General features: G+C 42.1%; 1 protein-coding gene across 7 annotated transcripts in view; it reads left to right on the top strand.

Moving 5' to 3' along the window:
- The window catches only part of LOC138265795 (nuclear body protein SP140-like protein), a 637415-nt gene that overhangs the window by 231934 nt on the left and 383490 nt on the right, over positions 1-21991 (top strand). For all 7 annotated transcript variants that reach the window (XM_069213830.1, XM_069213831.1, XM_069213828.1 and 4 more), the window contains one exon: positions 14679-14897. In XM_069213830.1, the coding sequence (XP_069069931.1) occupies positions 14679-14897 (219 nt within the window). The remainder of the gene's footprint in view (positions 1-14678; positions 14898-21991) is intronic.

Here is a 21991-nt window from a genome sequence, read left to right as displayed (position 1 = left end):
TATTCCTGGTTGTGTCGACGATGTGTGGAGCATATTGAAAGGATGCGTTTGTACTGATCCCTTTCCATACAGTAGCGAAGATGCATCAACATTCTACCTCGCAACAGCAGCGATGCATCAGGTCTGAGATGCAAAGGTTCCCAAGGTGATGCGCTGCAGTCGATCCATGCTGGAGAAGCGATGCGTAGACTCAGATCCACACAGTGGGGGCCAATGAACTGGTTCCAATCCACGGTAGACGGCTGATGCGCCGGGTCCGATACACGCACTGGTGGCAATGCGTTAATTTTGACAGTTGCATCTCTTTATACCCACTTCCAAGGGTCGAGGACTGTATTGGCACCATTTGGCAGGACACGGTTCACAGTTGGTAAACTCCAGGTGCTGTAGCAGGGTAGCAGGTGAGTTGGAAGTCTTTTGTGTCCCTGAGACTTTGGAAATCAGGAGGCAAGCCAGCAAGCCCTTGGAGTCACTTTGGTTCTGGGTTGGAGAGATGCAGGCCCAGTCCTTCTGACTCCCACGCACCCGAGTAGCAGTCCAGCAGAGTGGCAGTCTTTGTAGCACCTCAGCAGTCCTTTTTTCTGGCAGAGTATCCACAGGTCCAGAGGTGTACTGAAGTGGTAGAGTTAGAAGTCCAGTTCTTATGTCAAGTGTCTTTGAAGTGGGTTAGACTTCAAAGAGATGCCTTTGAAGTGCACAAAAAGTTTGTGTTTCCATTGGCACTAATCAATTAGGGATTGCTAACTGAGGAAGAGGAGGTCCTAAGTTCTGAGCTCAGAAGGATGAGGTTGGGAAGAGCAGGCTGGGAGGAGGCCAGGACAAGGCTTGATACTCAAGGAAGAAGAGCAAAGAGAACGTGAAGTGGTGTGGTGCAGTGCAGCCTCAAGAGGGAGAGAAAGTAGAGGAACACTGGTCTGACTGGCACCCTACCATCTACTGCCATGTGCTACTGCCTAATGCGTGCCTGCTTGCCTCGGGGAGCTGTTGGAGCCCCAAGCTACCCTGTGCCCACAGACTGCAGCCGCAGCCACCAGAAGCGATGTTGTCAGAAGTCGGAATTAGCCTGGAAGCCCCACACCCCTTAAAGCCAAGCCAGGCGGAAGGCCAAATTGAGGTGTTGGGCCAGGCTTTGCACGAGTGGCAGTGACAGGAGCTGGAGGCCAAGCAGGGCTGTGTGTAGGCTTGCTGATGTGTAAAAGTGGCTGTCATAGAATCCAGTGCAGATGGCGCCTGGCAGGGCCTCTCTCACTGTCTCACCAAGTACCTGCTCCTAAGTAGCTTGTCTCTGTATTTACACCACTCCCTACCCCCTTATTTTTCATCATCTGGTAAATTCTGGTACCTCTGGTGTTAGTAATTGTGCTTATGGTTGGCAGAGGTATGCACCCTATCCTAGCAGGAACCATAATCCTAATCAGGGTAAATCACAAACACCCCCTAAATTAATCTGTGCTCCCTGGTAGCTTGGCACAGAGCAGTCAAGCTTAACTTAAGAGGCAATGTGTTAAGTATTTGTGCAGCACTTCAAACAGTAAAGCAGTGAAAACATCACACAGAAGATGCCAAACCTGGTTAGAAAAATAGAGCTTAATTCAATAAATGAAACAAGACCATAACGACAAAATTCCAATAGTTAGAACTTGAGTTATGATTTTGTAAAAATGAGTTTGCAAAATAGCACTTTGAAGCAATAAGTGCCAACTGGGGATTCCTAGTTGCGCTGGACTGGGACAAAGTCAGGAGTTTAGGCCGACCACAATAGAGTGCAGGCTGGCTACAGGAACTTACTGAGCCCCGCTGAACAAATCTACCTTAATCCTCGTTGCGTCGACAATGTGGGGAGCAGATTGAAGCAGTGCGTTGTTGTCGATCCCCTTTCCACACAACAGCAAAGATGCATTGATTTTCTCCTTGCAACAGTAGCGATGCGTTGGTTCTGAGATGTGATGGTTCTAAAGGCAATGCGCCGAGGTCGAACCACATGGGAGAGACAGTGGAGGCCAATTGGAAATTACTAGTATAAAATGTAATAAGGTAATCCCAATGTCATCCTATAGGAGAGATAGGCCATGCAGTAGTGAAAAACAGACTTGAGAGGTTTTCACTACTAGGACAGGGTAAATTAAAAAAAATACATGTTCTACTTTGTGAATACTGTGCATCCTGCCCTTGGGCTGTCCATGGCCTATTTTAGGGGTGACATATGTATTAAAAAGGAAGGTTTAGTCCAGGCAAGAGGATTAACTTGACAGGTTGAAATGGCAGTTTAAAACTGCACACAGAGGCTCTGTAATGGCAGGCCTGGGACATATTTGAAGTGCTACTGACGTGGGTGGCACAATCAGTGCTGCAGGCCCACTAGTAACAATTATTTTACAGGCCCTGGGTACAGGTATCAGACTTTATGAGGGACATATACATAAAATAAATATTTTCAATTGTGGATAAGCAAATGTTACCATGTTTTAAGCAGAGAGCCCATGCACTTTAGCGCTGGCTAGTAGTGGTAAAGTACCCAGAGACTTTTTTTTGATAACCAACTTTATTGTTTTAGATGAAAAAGTCACAAAATGGTGCAGACACACAGGACATGTTGAGTAATTTGCAAAGGTCCCATACAGATACATATTTAGATATGCTGTGATACATCTTGTAAAAGATTGATGGCCCATTGTGGTCCCGTCCAACCATAGTCCCTGCACATGATAAAATAGTACAGTAGGATTTACATTCCCACCGTGATCATGTTGTCCCCAACCGTTTAGATCACATTTTATCGAAATTCCTGGGACAGCCTTTGGCCAGGTTTACTGCCCGTTCCGTTCTGGTGCACCAATCCACTCCCCTCTTCCATTGTGACAGGGAGGGGATAGTGCTCGGCGCCCACAGCTGTAGGGATATCTCTTTTAGCTATAAGCAGCACTATGCCCAAAAACGTTTTTTGCACCTGTGAGCCATCGACTCCCTCCATCCCTCCCAGAAGAACCGTCAACGGGGAGGTCTCAAGGTTGAGCTCCAGCACCACAGAGAGTTCCCCTAGGATTTGCAACCAGTAATGTGTGATGACGGGGCAGGACTACATGAAAGAAATTTGCAGGTGATTGGGCGCATCTAGTACATTGCGAATTGGCTCGCAGCCCTGCTCGGTGGAGCCTGTTTGGGGTTAGGCATGCGCTGTGCAGGTAATATGTTTGTATTAAGCGTAATCTGGCTGATATGATGAGAGTAAGTGATGCTATCAGTGCATTTCTCCAGTCATTGTCTTCCATCAGCCCAATCCATGTCTCCTATCGAGAGCATATGGGCTGGAGAGATGAAGAGGCATTCAGCAATGATGAGCAATACATTTGCGTAACCCCCCTCCAACCCTCCCCCAGCACCCAGGGCCCCCATCATTATTTTGGCTTTCACAGGGCTGAAGTCAGGTACAGAAGTTTTCCTGGGAATATAGACTGCCAGTGCATGTCTCAGTTGTAGAAATTTGTGGAATTGTGTCTTGATCAGTGCATATGTTTGTTGGAGTTTTTGAAAGGACATCATGTGATTGCAGTCCCAGACATCGCCAACTACAGAAAGGCCGATAGTGTCTCATCTGGAGAATCCCTCTAGGGCCACCACTTCCTGCAGCATTGTCCCCTGCCACAACGGAGTGCATTTGGTGATTCGGTTCCACCATCCCCTATGCTTTTGGGCAGAGCGCCACCCCTTATAGACCTGGCACATTGTCTCAGGAATAGTCCTGTGGATGGGGTTTCATACAACATACCGTGATACCTGAAAACCCGATCCTTGAGAGCTCTAGATTGTAGGCCGGGTCATCCTACCCTCCATTAAGCCATTCATTAATAGTCAGTGTTTGCATGGCTAAGTGGTAGAAATAAAGATTTGTCATGCTTTCTAAGCCACCCTCATAGATATCTCACTGACATACATCCCAAGAGATGCGTCGCCTGCCATTGTGCCAAATAAATGCATGGGCAACCGCATCCATCTCTCATCACAAAGGATATCAGTTATAGGAAGCAGAAGGGGCTGTGATCAACTTGTGATTAAGTTGTGACAATTCCATCATTTAACCTGACAATTAACCAAGTAACAAAAGCATGTGAAAGTGCATGGTAGCCATGTAAGTTTGTTGCTTGCCTAGCTTCATACAAGGTCACACAGCATCAGTTTGGAATCTACAGATACTGACGTGTGGCCACCCTGTGGCAGAAGCTACATTTCTAAATGTGTCCCTTTGCTTCCTAGTGCTTCTGCTTTTTTCACCAAGCACCTCTTCCTTAACTACTACCTGCTCATTGCCCACTGCCTACAGCTTACAACAGCATCTGCCGCTCGGGCACCAAGGATATCAGTTACAGGAAGCAGAAGGGGCCGTGATCAACTTGTGATTAAGTTGTGACAATTCCATCATTTAATCTCACAATTAACCAAGCAACAAAAGCATGTGAAAGTGCATGGTAGCCATGTAAGTTTGTTGCTTGCCTAGCTTCATACAAGGTCACACAGAATCAGCTTGGAATCTACAGATACTGACGTGTGCCAGTTAGTTAACATATCCACCTAAGATCTTCAGTGCATCAGAGGAGACGTGTACAGAGTCTACAGATAACATTGCCTTAGAACCACATTTCCTAGGGAAATTTTAAATTGCGATAAAAAACAGCCAATAAAACAAAATCCAGACTTAATGATCTTTCAACTATGCAAGTGAAACAGCTTAATTCATTCACAGAGGAACAGCCTTTTCAACCCTGTAATTAGCATGCAGTGTCTTTTCCACACATTTTTACCACGCAAACATTTGCCATGCATAGGCCTTTACCACACTTTACCATGCATGGTTAGATTTATCTCAAGTATTTATAATTTGTGCCCTAAGGTAACCATACCTCGCGCCCCGGCCATGCACAGTTTTTTCGTCAAAAAGTTACTGCAAATGTTACATTGATATTATCAATGATGTTATCAAAGATGTCATGAGTGCCATAATTTGTGAGGTAATTAGCAGTGCATGGCGAGGGCACAAGTTATAGTTACTTGAGATTACCCTAACAGGTGAATTTCTATGGTGTGGTATGTTTAAAATGGGATTCTAACTATAACGTCCTCGTAACCTTTGTTTTTTTTTCAGTGAATTTCTATTTTTCTTTAATGTAAAGTAATTTTCATTACAATACATTAATCCAACCACTGCCACGCATGGCCTTCGTCCGTGTGAGGCATTGGTTGGCCGCAGGGCCTGGTCTGTGGCCAGACCCTGAGACCAACCCCCCTAACAACCCAACCCCATGCTGCGCACGGCCCTTAGAGGGGTGAGAGCGGCTGTGAGAGTGTTTGTCTGAGTGTGAGAGTGGGTACATCAGTGTCTTAATGGGCGCATCAGTGTCTGTGTGGGACAGTGAGTAGGTGCATGAGGGTTTCAGCGACTGACTGGGGTGTGAAAGCCTGAGTGGGTGCGCCAGTGTCTGTGGGTCCATGAGTAGTTGCGTAAGGGTCTGAGTTGGTGTGTGAGTGAGTGAGAGAAAGAGACTGAAAATTAAAAGTAAAAATGTATTTGTCAATTGAAAAAAGTGAGCTCACCTTTCAGTATGAACCTTAAACTTTTGAAGTTTAAAAGACACTAAAGAAGGAAAATGACCACAGACCCACCTGGAGTAGAGCCCTCAACTTTTTTTCCAAGGGCCTGTGACTTTAACATTTAGGCCATGGGTGTCTCCTCACTGTGATGCTTCCAGACCTACCTATGACAGTCAACACACGCATGTGATTGGAAAGAAACGTGAATGTTCCATCACTAGGAAGGTTTAACACTCAAAACACTAGTAAGTAAACACACTGCCATGCAGCCCAGCCTCATATTACTTTAAAGCCCCAGGGAGGTGGCAGTCCCCGAGTCTGCGGGGGTGGGGACTGGATTGCCCCCCTGCAATAAAAAGGCAATGTCCCCGTGGCCCACCCACCTGGGGGCTATATGTAAAACAAGCTCTTGTTTTCTTATTTAGAATTTTCGCCAGATCTGCGGCAAAAATGGGAAAAAAAATGCTTTTTAGTTTAGGGGTCCCTCTGGGAGCCCAACACCAGAGCTAAGAGGTCGAAGTGTCCCTACCCTGGCCCCTTTTCTTTTCTTTTTTAAGTTTTTTTCTGGGACTCAGATAAAGCTGAGTCCCAAGATGGCTGCCAACACTTTCTTGTTGACGTGTTGGCAGACAATCAGATCTCACCATGAGATCGTGAGGGTTTGCAGAGCCTTTGCACCCATATATATCTCTCTGTATGTATCTATATATATATATATATATATATATATATATATATATTATGTTTATATATATATATATATACATATACACACAAATGTGGATTTTCTTTATTTTCTCAAAAACTAATGACTGGATTTACACTAAATAACAAAAAGGGCTGTTTCTGGACCAAGAGTTACCTTTCTGCCAAATTTAGTGTAATTCCATCCAGTGGTTCGGGTGCTATTGCTGTTCAAAATCCCTCTGGAAAAATGAATTGAGATAAGGACATTTTGGGTTCCCCCTTTTTCTCGGCCAGCGCATGACGGTTCACCCCGAAACCTTCCAGACAGCAGCTCAAGCGACCTCCGTTTCTTTTGGAAAAGTTTGGGAAGCTTCATCAAACGGTGCCCAAGTTATTAGCAAAATAAAAAACATGTTTATAAGGTTTAGGGGTGATAGGGGTAATGGGGTGAGAGTATTTATAGGGTTTGGAGTGGATAAGGGTATTGGGTGGTATAAGTATTTTTAGGGTTTAGGGGTGGGTAAGGTTGTTGGGTGGTGAGGATGGTTTTTGGGTTTAATGATGGAAAAGTGTTTTAGGTGGTAAGGGTATTTTTAGGGTTTAGGGTAGGTGAGGGTGTTGAGTGGTAAGGGTATTGGGTGTTAAGGGTGTTTTTAGGGTTTAGCGGTGGGTGTGGGTATTGGGTGGTAGGGTTGTTTTTTGGGTTTAGGGGTGGGTAAAGATATTGTCTGGTAAGGGTATTTTTAGGGTGGGTAAAGGTATTGGGTGGCAAGGGTATTTTGGTTTAGGGATGGGTAAGGATATTGGGTGGTAAGGGATTTTTAGGATTTAGGAATGGGTAACGGTATTGGGTGGTAAGGGTAATTAAAAAAGTGGGGCTTAGGGAGTCTCCCCACAAAAATATAATTATATTTACAGGGACATTATAATTAGGCTCACATTTTAAACGAACAAACCCTTAGAAATTCACCAGTTACAGATAGAGTTACCTCAACTAACTATAACTCAAGCCCTACTGTACTATAACTTGCGCCCCTGTCATGCAGTTTTTTCATCAAACATTGTGCTGAAAATATTACATTGTTATTATCAATTAAGTTATCAAGTATGTCATGAGTGCTGTAATTTGTGGGTTAATAAGCAGTACACGGTGAGGGCGCAAGTTATAGGTACCTTAGGGCACGAGTTATAGTTAGTTGAGGTAACTGAGAATAGGTGTGAGAGGTGTATCTGGGGGTGAGAGTGGCTGTGGAAGTGTGTCTGGATGTGTAGATGCGTCAGTGTGCGTGGGTCTGTGAGTGGGTGCATGAAGCTGTCAATGGGTCTGAAAGGGGGAAAGTGAGAGTCCGAGTAGGTCTGTGAGTGAGTGCAGAACTATCTGAGTGGGTCTGTGAGTGGGTGCATGAGGGCCTGACTGGGACTGTGAGTGGGTGCGCAAGGGTCTAAGTGGGTTTGTGAGTGGGAAACATTGATTGAAAGAGAGAAATAGCTTGTTTTTTAGGGTTTGATGTATGATAGACTTAGAATGAGATATTTCTGTACAATATAAAATAAAAACATGTATCTGTCATTTTTAGAAATGTAAAAAAAAAAAAATTAGTATGGTTGGACTCGAACCCTAAATGCTCAGTTTGAAGGTCTGCAACCTTCATACTGAGCTATTGCTTTTGTTTTGGGGCGGGGGCGTTTATGGGTTATCTGGGACTGCGAGGGAGCCCTCAGGGCTACCCCACAGTCCCTACATATTTATATATTTTTAATAAAACACCCTTTACGAGCTATCTGGCACTGCAGGGGAAGCCTTAAGGTTTGCAGGGGACAGGGATAAAAGCTCCACTGTTTGACAGCAGGACCTGCTTAACAGGTCCCGCTGTCAAACAGCAGAGTGCATGCTGGTGATTAGCTGCAGCTGCAAAGCTGCAGTGAAGCCACAGCAAACAGCTATGTCACTGGGGTGGGTGCCCCGGGACGTAGCAGAAGCCAGCCCGGGCGGTGCCAGTCCCCAGGGCCATCAGAGGCTCCTTGAGGGGGGCCTCCAACGTGTTCATAGCCCCGGGGAGGTGGTGATCCCCAGGGCTAATAGAGGTATGAAACAGACAACTTTTACATTATTTGGTATGTGCCCTAGGGAGGTGGTGATCCCCAGGCACCGGGAGGGGGGGAGGGGCACGGCCTCCCCTTCTCATAATTCATTGTAGCCCCGGGGAGTTTGCTGACACCGGGGCTGTGGGAATGCCCATCGGGCCTCCCCCACATATCAAAAGCTTTTTTGCCCCAGTGGTGGTGGTTCCACTTATATTTTCATAGTTCCATAAGGGCAGATACATCTTTGGCGAATGCCTACTAACAAATATTTACTGCTGCAGAGGAGAATATAACGTGAGAAGCTGCAAAGTCAATCCGACCAGAGATGCTCCTTGGGTGGATAGGTGAGCAGCTTTGTCCCTATCTCCTCCTGGTTCTCAGAGCACTTCTTAGCCAACAATTTCAAGTCCCCCCTTTTGGATTTCGAATATAAGGGCACCTTTATAACCTCTTTGAAGGGTCAGGACTGGAGGGGCACCAATTGGAGCGTTGTGACTGGCTCAGGCTGGGTCCAGGTGAGGGTTCAAAATGGAGAGAAACTTTTGTGTCCCTTTGGCCCTGAACAGGAGAGCAGCAAACTACCCCTTGTGAGTCACTCTGGAGGTCCTTGCCCGCAGTCGGAAAGTAGTAGGGCAGAAGGCAACAGTTCAGCAAGGCAGCAGCAGATGAGCAGTCCAGCAGAACGGCAGTCCTTCCAGCAGCCCACCAGTCCTTCTTCCGTCAGAGTATCCACAGGTCCAGAAGGGTACTGAAGAGTTGGTGTCTGCGGTCCTACTTTTGTGCCCTAGTGCCTTGATACTGGAAGGTGGGAGAAACTTCTAGATAATGGCTTTGAAGTACATGAAATTTCCTGCCTTCCTTGCCCTGGTTCCAAACTGGCTGCAATGCCAACTTTCTAAAAGTGATGAGTACCACAGGAATAACCCATACACCCAACTGAGACTTGGTACAATTTATGTTATCCAATTATGTCTCATAGGGCATCAGTAAGAAAACGTATTGTATAAATCACTGGGTTGTGGCAACACAAAGTAAATACGGCAACCCAATTAGTAATTAAATCTATTTGATAAATTTTGTATATATAACTGAAACCACCATCAAATATTGATTAAAACTGTGCTCAGGGCACAAAATGAAACACATAAAGGAACAATAAACAGTGAAAAGGACTACATCAGTCTGAGGTCATCATCAGGACAAAAGGAGCACAATACATATGGTTGCTGCCCGGGAATACGCTAACAGTGCCTCAACAAAGGATTTGAATGTGAATAAAGAGAACAATAATAATTTGCCCATATCTGAGGTACCTGTGATAAAACCAGGAAATCTTCAAAGCAGTAAAAGAACAAAAGAGAGAAAAAGGTTTAACCAGATCAAGAGAAGCTGAGGTAGTGCCCAACCCATACTGTGACTGTGAGAACTTGTCTGTACTTAAGGAGCTATCATGGTAGAGAAACCAGGGGAGGTTTAAGTTATATGAGGTACCAGAAGAATCTATTTGAAAATAAGGGCCCTTGTATAATTGACACAATTAAATTGTGAGAGCCGGTGTCATACTTATAGTGGAGATAAGTAGACACGTCTGTGGAGACAATCTGGCTGGTATAGAGTCAGTCAACCAAATGTTAACCCAGGTTTAACATCCACCAAAGTGAAATTATATTCACTAAGATTTCAAAAATCAGATAAGTAAATAATGTCCAGAAGTTGATTTACTGTAAGTAGATTAAAAACAGAAATGTGGGGGGGTGGATGGAAAATAGACAGGAACCGTATCTGTAGTGAAACAGATTCTGCTTCATGGGAGACACTGCAGTGGAAAAACAAGTTTGTACTGTAAGCGTGAAGAAGAAGAGACTGGCCTGCTACAATCAGAGGGTATTGAAAAATAGTGCACATGCTGTAGAAAAAAACAGAAAACGGTCCGGACCCCAGGAGGACTGAAGAGAGAGTATAGGTAACTGGCCTTGTATGAATGAGGAAATGGCCAAGGTGGTATCCATGTGCAACAGAGGGATACTTGTGAAAAGGAATACAAATGTGTATTTTAAAAGCCCAGAAAGAAAATGAAAAAGGAAACAAACCTATTCAGCATTATTCTATCCCATGCAGGTGCCATACAGTTTAAATTAAAAAACCTAACAAAGTCCTTATACTTCAGTATAATAACTTGTTTAAATAAAAAGTTGACAAATTATAGAGGTCATAGATAGTTGTGTAAATAAATCAACCTATCCATTTGGGGTAACGATTTAATCTGTGCCATAAATTCACACAATAGTAATGGTTTTTTCGTGTTACGGAAATAATATCCAAACAGAGGGTTACCACTGCATACTCATAAGAAAGGTTTTATTTTACAAACAAAATGTATTTAAAGTTGTCAATAGGTATGGTGCAGTAGGACCACTGAAAGTGCTAATGTTGGGATGAGGCTTGACTTATAAATGAGGAAAGACCTGATTTAGAGTTTGGGGGATGTAGGTACTCCATCACAAATGTGATGGCTATCCCGTCCGTCGTATTATGATCCCATTATATCCAATAGGAGTCGTAACACGGTGGATGTGATATTCATCACATTTGTGACGGAGTAAACCATCTGCCAAACACTAAATCAGGCCCTAAGTTGTGACCATACCGTTCCATTCATTATTGACTGACTCACATGGGAATCCAGAGACATTCACATCTTGTAAGTAGATGCAATAAATCACCACCCCGTACTGGGAGGATGATCAATCACCTGCCGGACAAAGTTGTTTTTAGAATGATTGTGAGAGACAAAATGAGATACCAATGGTGCATTCTCTACACCATATCTGATCTGACTTTTGTGTTGAATTGTTCAGGTCTTGATCATTTGTGTGGTTTGTCCATTATATAACAAAACACAAGGACGACAGATGACATATATCACATTGTGGATTGGCAGTTGGTAAATTGTTTCAAAGAATAGGAAGTGGTAAAATACTTAAAGATCTTAGTGTAGAAGTCACGTGTTGTGCTTCTTTTGTCGTGATGATGATCTAAAATTGATAAAGGTTGAAACGCTGTCGACATACACCGGCAGATAAAGAGATATTTATTGTGCCATGAGACTTTTTTAAAATACATGACTAGCTTTATTCATGCACAACATTTATTAATGAGGACTGTCTTTATTCATGCACAGTATTTATTAATGTTGTCCTTTTTGTCATTTATTGTTCTTTTATGTGTTTTACTTTGCTCTGTTCAATTGGTCTTTGGGAGTACTATGTGTTCACTTTGCACCCGGAGCATGTTTACGATCAGTGTTTGATGTAGTGTTCAGTTATAGATCCAAAATTGGTCAAGTACATCTGATTACTAAATGTGTTCCCATATTGTCTTTGTGTTGTCATAACCCAGTGATTTTAAAAGTTGAAATGTTAACTTTTGGTCAAAAACCCGCCTTTACAATTAAATAGGGATTTTCACCACTATTCCAAAGACAATAAACATCAGATAGTTACCTGCTCCCAATTGGAAAATACACTTATTAAATGTAACGAGCAACCCTCAATGTTACCCTATCAGAGGGGTAGGCTCACAGTAGTGAAAAACTAATTTAGGAGTTTTATACTACCAGGACATGTAACACGTAAAAATACATGGCCAGCCTTTTAATTACACAACATCCTGCCATTTGGGCTACATATAGCCTACCTTAGGGGTGGCTTGCAAGTAATAAAGGGGAAGTTTAAGGCTTTGGAAGGTAGTTTAAATGCCAAGTCGACAAGGAATTTTAAAACTACATTCAGGCTACGATTGCAGTCCTGGGGCATGTTTTAATGTGTTAATTAAGTGGGTGGAACAATTAAGTGCTGGTAGCATTTAATTTACTGGCCCTGGCTATATGGCATATTACTCTACAAGGGACTCATAAGTAAATTAAGGATGTGATTGGGTATAAGCAACTTAACCATGGTTTCTGGGAGTGAACTCAAGCACTTTAGCACTGGTTGGCACTGGTAAAGTGCACAGAGTTCTAAGGCCAACAAAAATATGTTCAGCAAAATGGAGGAGGAAAGGCAAAATGTTTGGGGGGGAAGGCCGCCCTAAGAGTGACAGGTCTAACAAAAATGTTTAATAAAACTGTGAATGGCTGCAGTTTTAACACAACAAACCATTTGATTATATTATCTTTAGGAAACAAAATTTATTACACAGCACTTTTTCCAGTGAGACCATACCATATTTTAACTATTTCCATGGACTGCCTCCAGAATAAATCACAAATACTGGGTACCTTTACAATCATCAGTGAGTGGGAAAAGTGGGACACAAGTTAGGAATGGATATTCTTTGAGGAACAGAAAGTTACAAAAAGGGAAGAGCACTGGTAGTGTGGCCTTAGTAATTAAACATCATTCTGTCTGAATACTTAGAGCGGGTAAGGACATGTAAAAGATGAGTGAACTGAGGTTTTTGTAACAAATTATGCTCAATCTTTGAAAGCAATATTATGTAGGCTTGATTGCCACTAGGATACATTTCCAGTAGAATCTCAGTTGTCATAAATGATTCTGAGGGGCCAAATATTTTATCTGAGGCTTACAGCTATTTTCCACCAAACTTGTAGTTATCACCTTTCAGCACATGTAGGCCCTCAGCGCAGGTGCCTTTACATTCCTAATGGGTTAATGAGAGTGTTAAATTCAAGGAAATGCCACTGGGAAGCCTTGTCACAGTATGGCATGCTGTATTGCCCTAGAAGCTTCCTGGGACATACATAGCTGGTCAAACGGATGCATATTGTCCCCAGAAAAATAATACCCAGCATTAGGGAATTATCTACCGAAACTGGTGGTGCAACACTGATATTCCATCTTTCTCCCCAATCAATACAAGAATATGTTCAATCCTGTGGTAATATTTCATCCCAGAATTACTGACTTACCAGAGCTCGGCAATTATGGGTGTGAAAGTACCTCATCGGAATTTCCAATACAACTGTCTTACCTATATCATGAGCTCAGCGACAAACCAAAACACTTGAGGTTACCGTTTGTTTGTTGACCAAAGAAAAAATAGTTATTTTGTGTGAATGTTGGTTGTCGCCAGAGATTTAAGAAAGTCCCATTCATCTCCTGTAATTTCCATTCATTGGGCAGTTAGAAAGGAGTTGAGAAGAGCAAGCAACTTCAATTGTTACATTTTATATAGAGGTCAACAGGTCTGACTTGCAGTTTCCCTCTGGATTAAAGTTAATTTTTTTATCATGATAGCTTTTCAAAAGCCCAGTGTGGTGGTGAAGTATGTTGCCTCCCACAGGGTTGAAGTGGGGCTGAAATTAGACCCAAGCACCAAAGAAAAGAGCGGTTCCCCACTTGCAAATCGGGTAAGTGCTCCACATTTAAAGAGCCCCCCACAGTGGCTTCTCTAGTATGCCTCCCATGTTTGGGACTCCCACCCAAAGGCATGTACACCCTACCCAGCCAAAAAAGCACTGCTAGTGTTTCAAAGGGAATATGCCAATGCGCATTTATTGGGAATGAATTTAGCGCTCATGTGACCAGGCGAAGGATTGAGTTGGAGAATGGGTAACTTGAGAAAGTTATGTGTGCAGCACCTATTGTGTGCCAGGTGGTTCTTGATTGATTTTGAGATTGGAATGGCACCAGCTGCCATGGCACACTCAATAGACCATGATACAGTTCATTCCATACCATGTGAGACACCCACTGCGTGCTACACTGCATACCAAGTGCAACCTACTGTGATCATCGTAGTGCTGTCTGCTACTGCATTGACTCATTACACATAGATACTCACATCAGCAGCCCACATACAGCCACAAATCTGGCCCACCACCACAAAACTAGCTTCCACACTGCCGCAGAACGGGCCTACATACTGACCTGGCACAATGGCCCACCTGGCAGTGCCAGATTTCCCTATAGGCAAGTCCGACCCTGGTCTCCCACTTCAGTATGCCTTAAGTGTGACGGCAATCGGTTTCCTTCACTGTGCATTCTTGATGGAGAACTTGCATGGATGATACTTCTTCATGTATTATGTGTTCCTATTAATCTGACCATGGTTTAGTCATATGACTGAAGAATAACTTTTTTTAATTGTAGCACAATACGTTTTATATTTATCCCAACATTAGGCTTCTGTTCCAAAACAAGCCATTCCCACAGCCTTGAAAGCTTATACGAAATATTCAGTATATGAGGTACCCATATCATTCTCTGCTAAAGAGAAATAATTCCACTTTTAGCACCATTGCATTAAATTACGTTTGAGTGTTTGTTTCTAATGAACAGTAAACACATTTTATTGTCCAGAATTCATTGATGTAACCTCACCTGGAGCCACAGAGGTAGCAGTGGACAAGGACTGTGCTACCATCAAAAGCAGGCCATCAAAAGATACTGTCAAGTGTCCAAAAAAGGAAACTCCTTCTTGTAAGATGACACAACCATCTCCCAAAACTAAAGACTTCCATCCTAAGGAGAAAGACTTACAGTTAAAGAAGAAACCAACATCACTACAGTCGAAACAATGTAAGTGTTTATTGAGTACTTCAATGGGCATATATAGTTTGGTTTGTGTTACCCCATTGGCATGGAAATTATGTTCTGATAATCTCAACTCTTAATGTTTTTGTAGTTTTACTAGTGCTGGCTTGGCCTAGAGACATTGGAGTGCTTTATATAAGAACCAGACTTGACACTCAATTTTCAAGCACTGGGAGGTATGATTTGTCCAGAATCGCAGAATGTTGTGCCGAAGGTGGGTTTCTAACCTGATGCTGAGTTTCAAAGTAGACAACTGCTAGGTCACATCTTCACCTCATATTTATCATTTATCACAGTGACATAATATCTCAACTTAAACCCACCAAAGTCACATGAGATAGATGCTGCAGTGACTACACCTTTGAATACTAGTCTACGAAAGATGTGTTGAGCAGCAAAAAAGCATTCAATTTCATGCTTGAAATGCTGTTACAACAAAGATTGTATTTGTCAATATTTGTCTTCTTTGCTCATGGTAATAGATATCAGGTGTTGAAGTTGTGTGGTTGCCGTTTTGACTGAAAATTAGCTGTCATGTCAGTTGTAATGACATAACCGTGGCTCCCAAAGAAATGACACTGAAATGACCGCACAACCCATGGCCTCTTTAAACTACACAAGACATCTGAGGCTGAGGGGTTACTCCGTCACAAACGTTACAGATATCCCGTCCGCCGTGTTGCAATTCCATTATAGCCTATGGAATTTGTAATACGGAGGACGGGATATCCATCAAATATGTGATGGAGTAACCCCTCTGCCAAACTCTAAATCATCTCCTAGTCTGTCTTCCTGAACCATATGTGAAATTTAGACAAATTCTAAACACAAGGTATTGGTCGAAATATGTATTTTCGGCATAAAAAGTATACCTGGAATTGCTATTTCAACAAGAAGAAGAAAAGGTTGAATTTTAATAACTACGTTCATCATTAGTCATATCAATATTTTTTAAATGTAATTTAGTAAGGCAGTTGACCATTTTTGTTAAATTTAAAAGAGACTTTTGGGTTACTCCTTCACAATGATGACGAATATCCCGTCCGCTGATATCTAAATCCCATAGGAAATAATGGGATTTAGATTTTGGTGTACAGGATATCCATCACCGTTGAGACAGAGTAACTCATCTGACAATATCTAAATCAGGTGACCATTTCTGTAGGTGCTGATGGCAGCCTTTGGAAATCATAATTGGGATACTGCCCAGGTTCAGATTAAGCACAAGTAGGAATTAAATAGCACTGAGTGCCTCTCAGTTTTGATCTGTGAGACAGAGCCACTGTATTTCAAACACAGAGATTTCAGTTAGACCACTATGCTTGTGAGAAGGGAAATCTAGGGGCAAATAGATGCGTGCCTGCCCCCGTCTCTTTTTTATATTTAAAAAAATTGAGACCATTGGTTAGTGTATGATTAGATGTCTCTAAGATAGATAATATTCCTATTCCTGCATCACTATGTGGTAGCATTGGGCTCCATATGGCCCGCACGCCCAAGGGTGTTACTCTGCTTAGGTAAATCTTTTGTAGAGTTTATGGTAAATCTTAAGTTAGTCACTAAGTACTCAAAATCACATATTATGGTACGCAGCGCTATGTGTCCCCATGCTCCAATAGCTCTTTAGGGATTTCTGTATACCGGCCTCAGTATACCGTTACTTACATATCTCTGCAATACATTTGTAGTTTGGGGCATCTTTCCCTGTTCCATCATTCATCCTCTGCCTTTTCAAAAGACAAAAAAATCAGATAAAAATTCAGTTTCTGAAAGTTTTGTTCTGTGCCCAGGAAGCACTGACCGTAAAGACTTGTACGCCCTTAAAAATGTTTTTTTGGTCTAGAATTGTATTGATGTGTTTCAAACGACTGGTGTAAGAGGTTATTGTTTATGTTTAGGGCAGAACTGTTAAATATATACAACCTGATTTAGATTTTGGCGGAGGAAATACTCTATCACAAACGTGACAGATATCCCGTCTGATATATTACAATCCTCATAGGATATAATGGGATCGTAATACAGCGGATGGGCCCACAATGTTTCCTGCTGGGCACCATCAACATTCACCTGAATATAATTGTCCATGTGGTGGTGTGTCTGCTCAGTTTATACTGCTTTTTACTATTTTTCTGCTATTTATCGCAAAACATTTTGAATCACTGTATTAAGGAAACATAGTTTTACACACTGTAGAATAGATTTATGATTTAAGACCGCCAGGGTGGTGGTGGCGTTGTGATTGCCGCCAAAGCAGTGGTCCTACCACTTTGGTGGCAGTCGACTGCCACATTGTGACCGTGGTGGATGCGCCGCGGTTGGAACACAAGCACCACTAGTTTTCCCTCCACTGGCGGGACTGGAGGTGATGGCAGTCCTAATCAGCCAGGGCAGCTCTGCATGCAGCGCTGCCCTGGGGATTACGACCCCCCTCTCGCCTGCTTTTACATGGCGGGTGCACCACGGTTGCACCGCCATGTAAAAGCTGGTGGAGACAGGGTGCAGGGGGCCAATGGGCACCTTTCACTGTCTGCACTGCAGACAGTGAAAAGCACAAAGGGTGCTGGTACACCCTATGCAACGCAACATTGTCGCCGGCTCAATTATGGGCCAGCGTCAATGTTGTGGCTGTTCCCCGCTAGACCAGCGGGCGGAAGCACAGTTTCTGCCTGCCGACCCCGCACGGAACTCGTACTGGGGCCCACTGGAAGGCGCCCGCACTCGTAATGACCCTCTTAGTGTCGAGGAAGCTTGTTTTTGCATTTCTGAAATCGGCTCTACATTGTAGGAATACTATGCTTTTGTAATCAGTGATGTTTGAGTATTTCAAACAGTAGTCAGTTTGTGATATATATTTTGTTTTATTGGATAAAGTTTGATTTGATTGGATTTGATTTGATATAGCCTACCGAAACTTCAGCCTGGATTGATAAGTGATTATCATCTTAGCCTGTGCAATTTCACCCTATATTGAACAGTTGTTGCCATTTTAGCCTACTGGAACTTTATCCTAGATTGAACAATATGTAAAAGTTGCAAATGATCAGTATCTTAATGTTTGTTAAAAGATGGGTCAGGTCTTGGGCAATTTGCACTCCATGCTTTGGAGTTGAGGTGTTGATAGAGATGAAAACAATGTCAATGTACGCCATGATATGTGTGTGCATAATAACAAACTCGCATTACTATTGTCGATTCCCCCCGATGTGACCTCCTCCTTATCAACCCCGAGTCAGAGATATACGTGACCAGCTAAGCCCTGCGGCCTAGGTGCGGACCTACAGATTGGCAGAACACAGGTGGAGTGACACGTGGCCAAAAGCTCAAACAGTAAAATGCCAGATTGATCCTACAGATGGCAACACCACAATAGTTTTAGGAGACCCACCCCCAATAAAATACATTTGTCTAGAGCGGTGCGCATTCCCAAAACGGCATAAAAGTTATATGTCACATGAAGTTAGGAACATTCATTCAGTCAGCACACAATACACACAATACACACACAACACACAGTGATCAAGCGAGCCTCATGCCGGACATCTGGACATGTTGCCTACTGGCCCGCATTTTGTCCACGCAAGGTTGAGACCCACCTGAGCACTTTATCAGATGGTCAGATTTACGACTCCACAACTAGGCACCTATTCCTTTCTGCAAAGAATGTATGGAATTGTTTTATAACACTTCAAGAATTGTATAAATGTGCTGTAAGTTTGAGAGACAGTCATCAGACCTCGACTCTGTACTGCAATCTCCCGGCCGCTGCATTTAATTAAACCAACTGTTACTGTTTTGTCAAATGCCTTTTGTCTTTCATATCTTTAAGGTAAATCCGCATTTGAGCAACAGTGTTATAAACCTATATAACATGGGTCACAAGAACAGACAGTGTCAGAGTAAAAGTAATAAGGAACTATGGCAGAACTATTAATATGAAACTTTTCTTCCTGCTGCTTAGGAATTAAAAAACAAACTATCAAGAGTCATACAGGACAATAGAAGAGAGATCAGTTGATATTGCTGCTGGTAATCCCTCAAGACCTTTTTTAATATGCTCTACTTATGAGAAAGTAGAGTCTTTGGTGTGCAATAATGCTGTCTGCTCAAACTTTCTTTGAACTTGAACCCAAAGAACCAAGAACGTTTATAGACTGTAAGGCTATACTCCTTGGGTTAATCGTTAAAAAAAAAAAACAGTAACATAAGTTTGTTATAAATACATATAGAAGGAGCAGTCCATGAACATTAAGAGTAAACCATAATGTCAAAATATTTTCACATTATATTCCAAAATTAAGTAGTAGAGCTCTTGTTTGAATTGAAAACATTGTTCGTAATTTTTCTCTTGTGGAAAGTATGGTGAACACAGCCATTGCGTTTCATCCCATAAACACTGGTTCTTCTTCAGGCCTCATAAAAATACATAAAATATAACAATATAAATGTTAAAAATACGTTTACTGTGAACACAATACAAAGCAAAATTAACAAGTCTCATACAAAGAGTTAAAAGCCTATAGGTACAAAAATATACAAATCATCTTATGGCACACGATCGCCATAAAACAAATATATTTCAATTTGTGACCCTAATTCTAAATCAGACATGCGCCATGTATAATTCCATAATGTGGCAAATAACTAGAATAATTAATTCAAACTTCATATTCATATATCTAGTAACAGCACCTTTCAGCTATAAACTGCACATCAAAGTACATTTCCTGAGTATATTTTCTTTCTTTTAGATGTGACAGTATACAAAATCGGCATATGTTTAAGTTTTTGGAAAGGCCAGGCAAACACTTAAAATAATCCTTGATTGCATACATTGAATAATATTTGTAGAACCCTCAACCATAACTAAAAAGATATTATGCACCTGGATCCCAATTTCATATAAATTAGACACTCACGTTTGATAACAATTTGCACCCGCAATCAGATTTGTTAAGTTCAACATCATAAACTCTATTTCTAAAAAAAAAAAAATCGTGTTTATCAGAAAATATCTTTGTAAACATAGATGACATCCCGTGACAAGGTCAGCGTAATCTATAAAAAATATAATTTCTCACCTAATTATATTTTTCCAAAGATGATAACTTTGCACGTTTTTGCATCCATTTTTGTATATATTTCCAAACATAGTCAAAGAACCTAAGAAGTCACCTATAATTAAATACAATAATTAAAATTGCATCAATATTGCATCAGTAATATAGTAAAAATATTCAACATAAATTGAGTACATGTACCATGATTTAGAATGTAAGGAAAGTTCACAAGTGCATTATGAAAAATAGCTACAGAAACAAATGCAAAAATATATTATTCAGACAAGATCTCTAGCTGTAAAATGAGCTCATATTTAAAAAGCATATTTTTATTGATCCAAATAATTTTTTTCCAAAACTCACCAACTCCCTTTCTACATTGAGTGTGTTTGGAGCAAGAAACAGCCAGCAATGCAATTGGCACTCCAACAAAATCTAAAATTCAGTTCCTCCATTTACGAGTGGGCCATATTGAGCTTGCATTCTTTCGAATCATTAGCAACCCAAAATATCCTGAATATTGCACATGAATAGTTATAAACCCCCCTGCCATTTTGGGATGGGTCATTTGGTAATCATTAATATGCAAACAAATCCTCAGGCGTCTTTAATCTGTTATAATAATATTGATCAATGGCACAGATATTTAAGTTACTAAAAAGTGAGTGTTCACAATATTTCAAGTCATTTAAGTATTCAATCCATTTTCTTCATTAGGTCAAGTTTGTCAAAGATTGCAATGCCAACATCAACTCTCCCAGTCACATCCACAGAGAACTGTGTGTGTGTAAATGTGTGTGTGTGTGTGCAATCCCACATATTGTGCCAGATGTTTTCTTTTTGTAAGCCATAGCAGGTGAATGTGAATCCTGCAAAATCTGCAAACCTGCACTGGGGTTCACATCCACCACACAATAAATAAAACAATTACCCTACCTTGACATTGGTGCATTGCAGCTTTCGATCCCAAACAGTATCCATTGTTCCTGCTTTTTCTGTCACAATCTACTACTTCTCTCTTCTGATGCCAGGGTGCCATTTTAAGAGCACTGTTGATACCAATATCCTGCTACAGGATGGGGAACTCTGGTGAGTCAAAAACGCACTTATTCCAGTTTCAATACATGCTTGAATCATTCCCCATCATCGAGATGGGAGTCCCACAGTACCTTATAATAGCAATGCAATGTTTTTAAAAAAAATAAATCTTTGTACTATGTTTGCATGATAACGCATATAACCAGCAGTGTAGCATGGGCAGGTGTCTCCCAGTGGGAGATACTAAGTAATTGGATTGGCGTTCATATACAAAAAGAAAGACAAAGTAGAAGGACACAGTAACAATACGGAAACAATATCTCGTGTTGAATAATTCAAGGCTATGGGACTCTCAATTGTTTTCTCTTCCAGTCCCGGTATGATCACCATGGAGACCAAATCTTTCCCCACTTTTGGGGGCATCATCTGCCTGGATATATAGTTGGTCATTATGATATTGGCGGTCATCTGACCACCACAGTGGTGGTGGCGGTCGGTTTGCCGCCAGGCTGATGATGAAGACCGCCATATTACGACTGTGGCGGTGAACCGACCCAAACATAGCCACAACACCCCAGTACCGCAAGTGGGGTCTGATCGCAACCGACGGCAGTTGCCATCCTCAGGCTGGCAAAAGGCATACCATGCCCACCTTATATGAGTCAGCAGACCGCCTTGATTTCCGGGGCAGACTGACACGAAAAGCCTGATGGAAACTACCAGTTTATAAGGTGACACACAGACGAGGCCGCGGCCGACATGGAAGCAGAGCTGGAAGTCTTTCCAATACTCTACCACGCAATCTAAGTACAGGAACACCAACAAGGACGAGGACAAACCATGAGTACAGCCCTCTAGCACACAAGGGAGTGAACAGGAGAGTTACACACCCACATGCAACACACACACCTGCCATGTTCTGCCACGCCCATATACACACGTACACAAACACCTGTACCAATACACACACATAGTAACAAA

This window comes from Pleurodeles waltl, chromosome 11, assembly GCF_031143425.1.
Source record: "Pleurodeles waltl isolate 20211129_DDA chromosome 11, aPleWal1.hap1.20221129, whole genome shotgun sequence".
In the NCBI taxonomy this organism is placed as follows: Eukaryota; Metazoa; Chordata; class Amphibia; order Caudata; family Salamandridae; genus Pleurodeles; species Pleurodeles waltl.
Note: the sequence above shows the minus strand (reverse complement) of the source record. Positions and strands in the feature narration are given on the sequence as shown.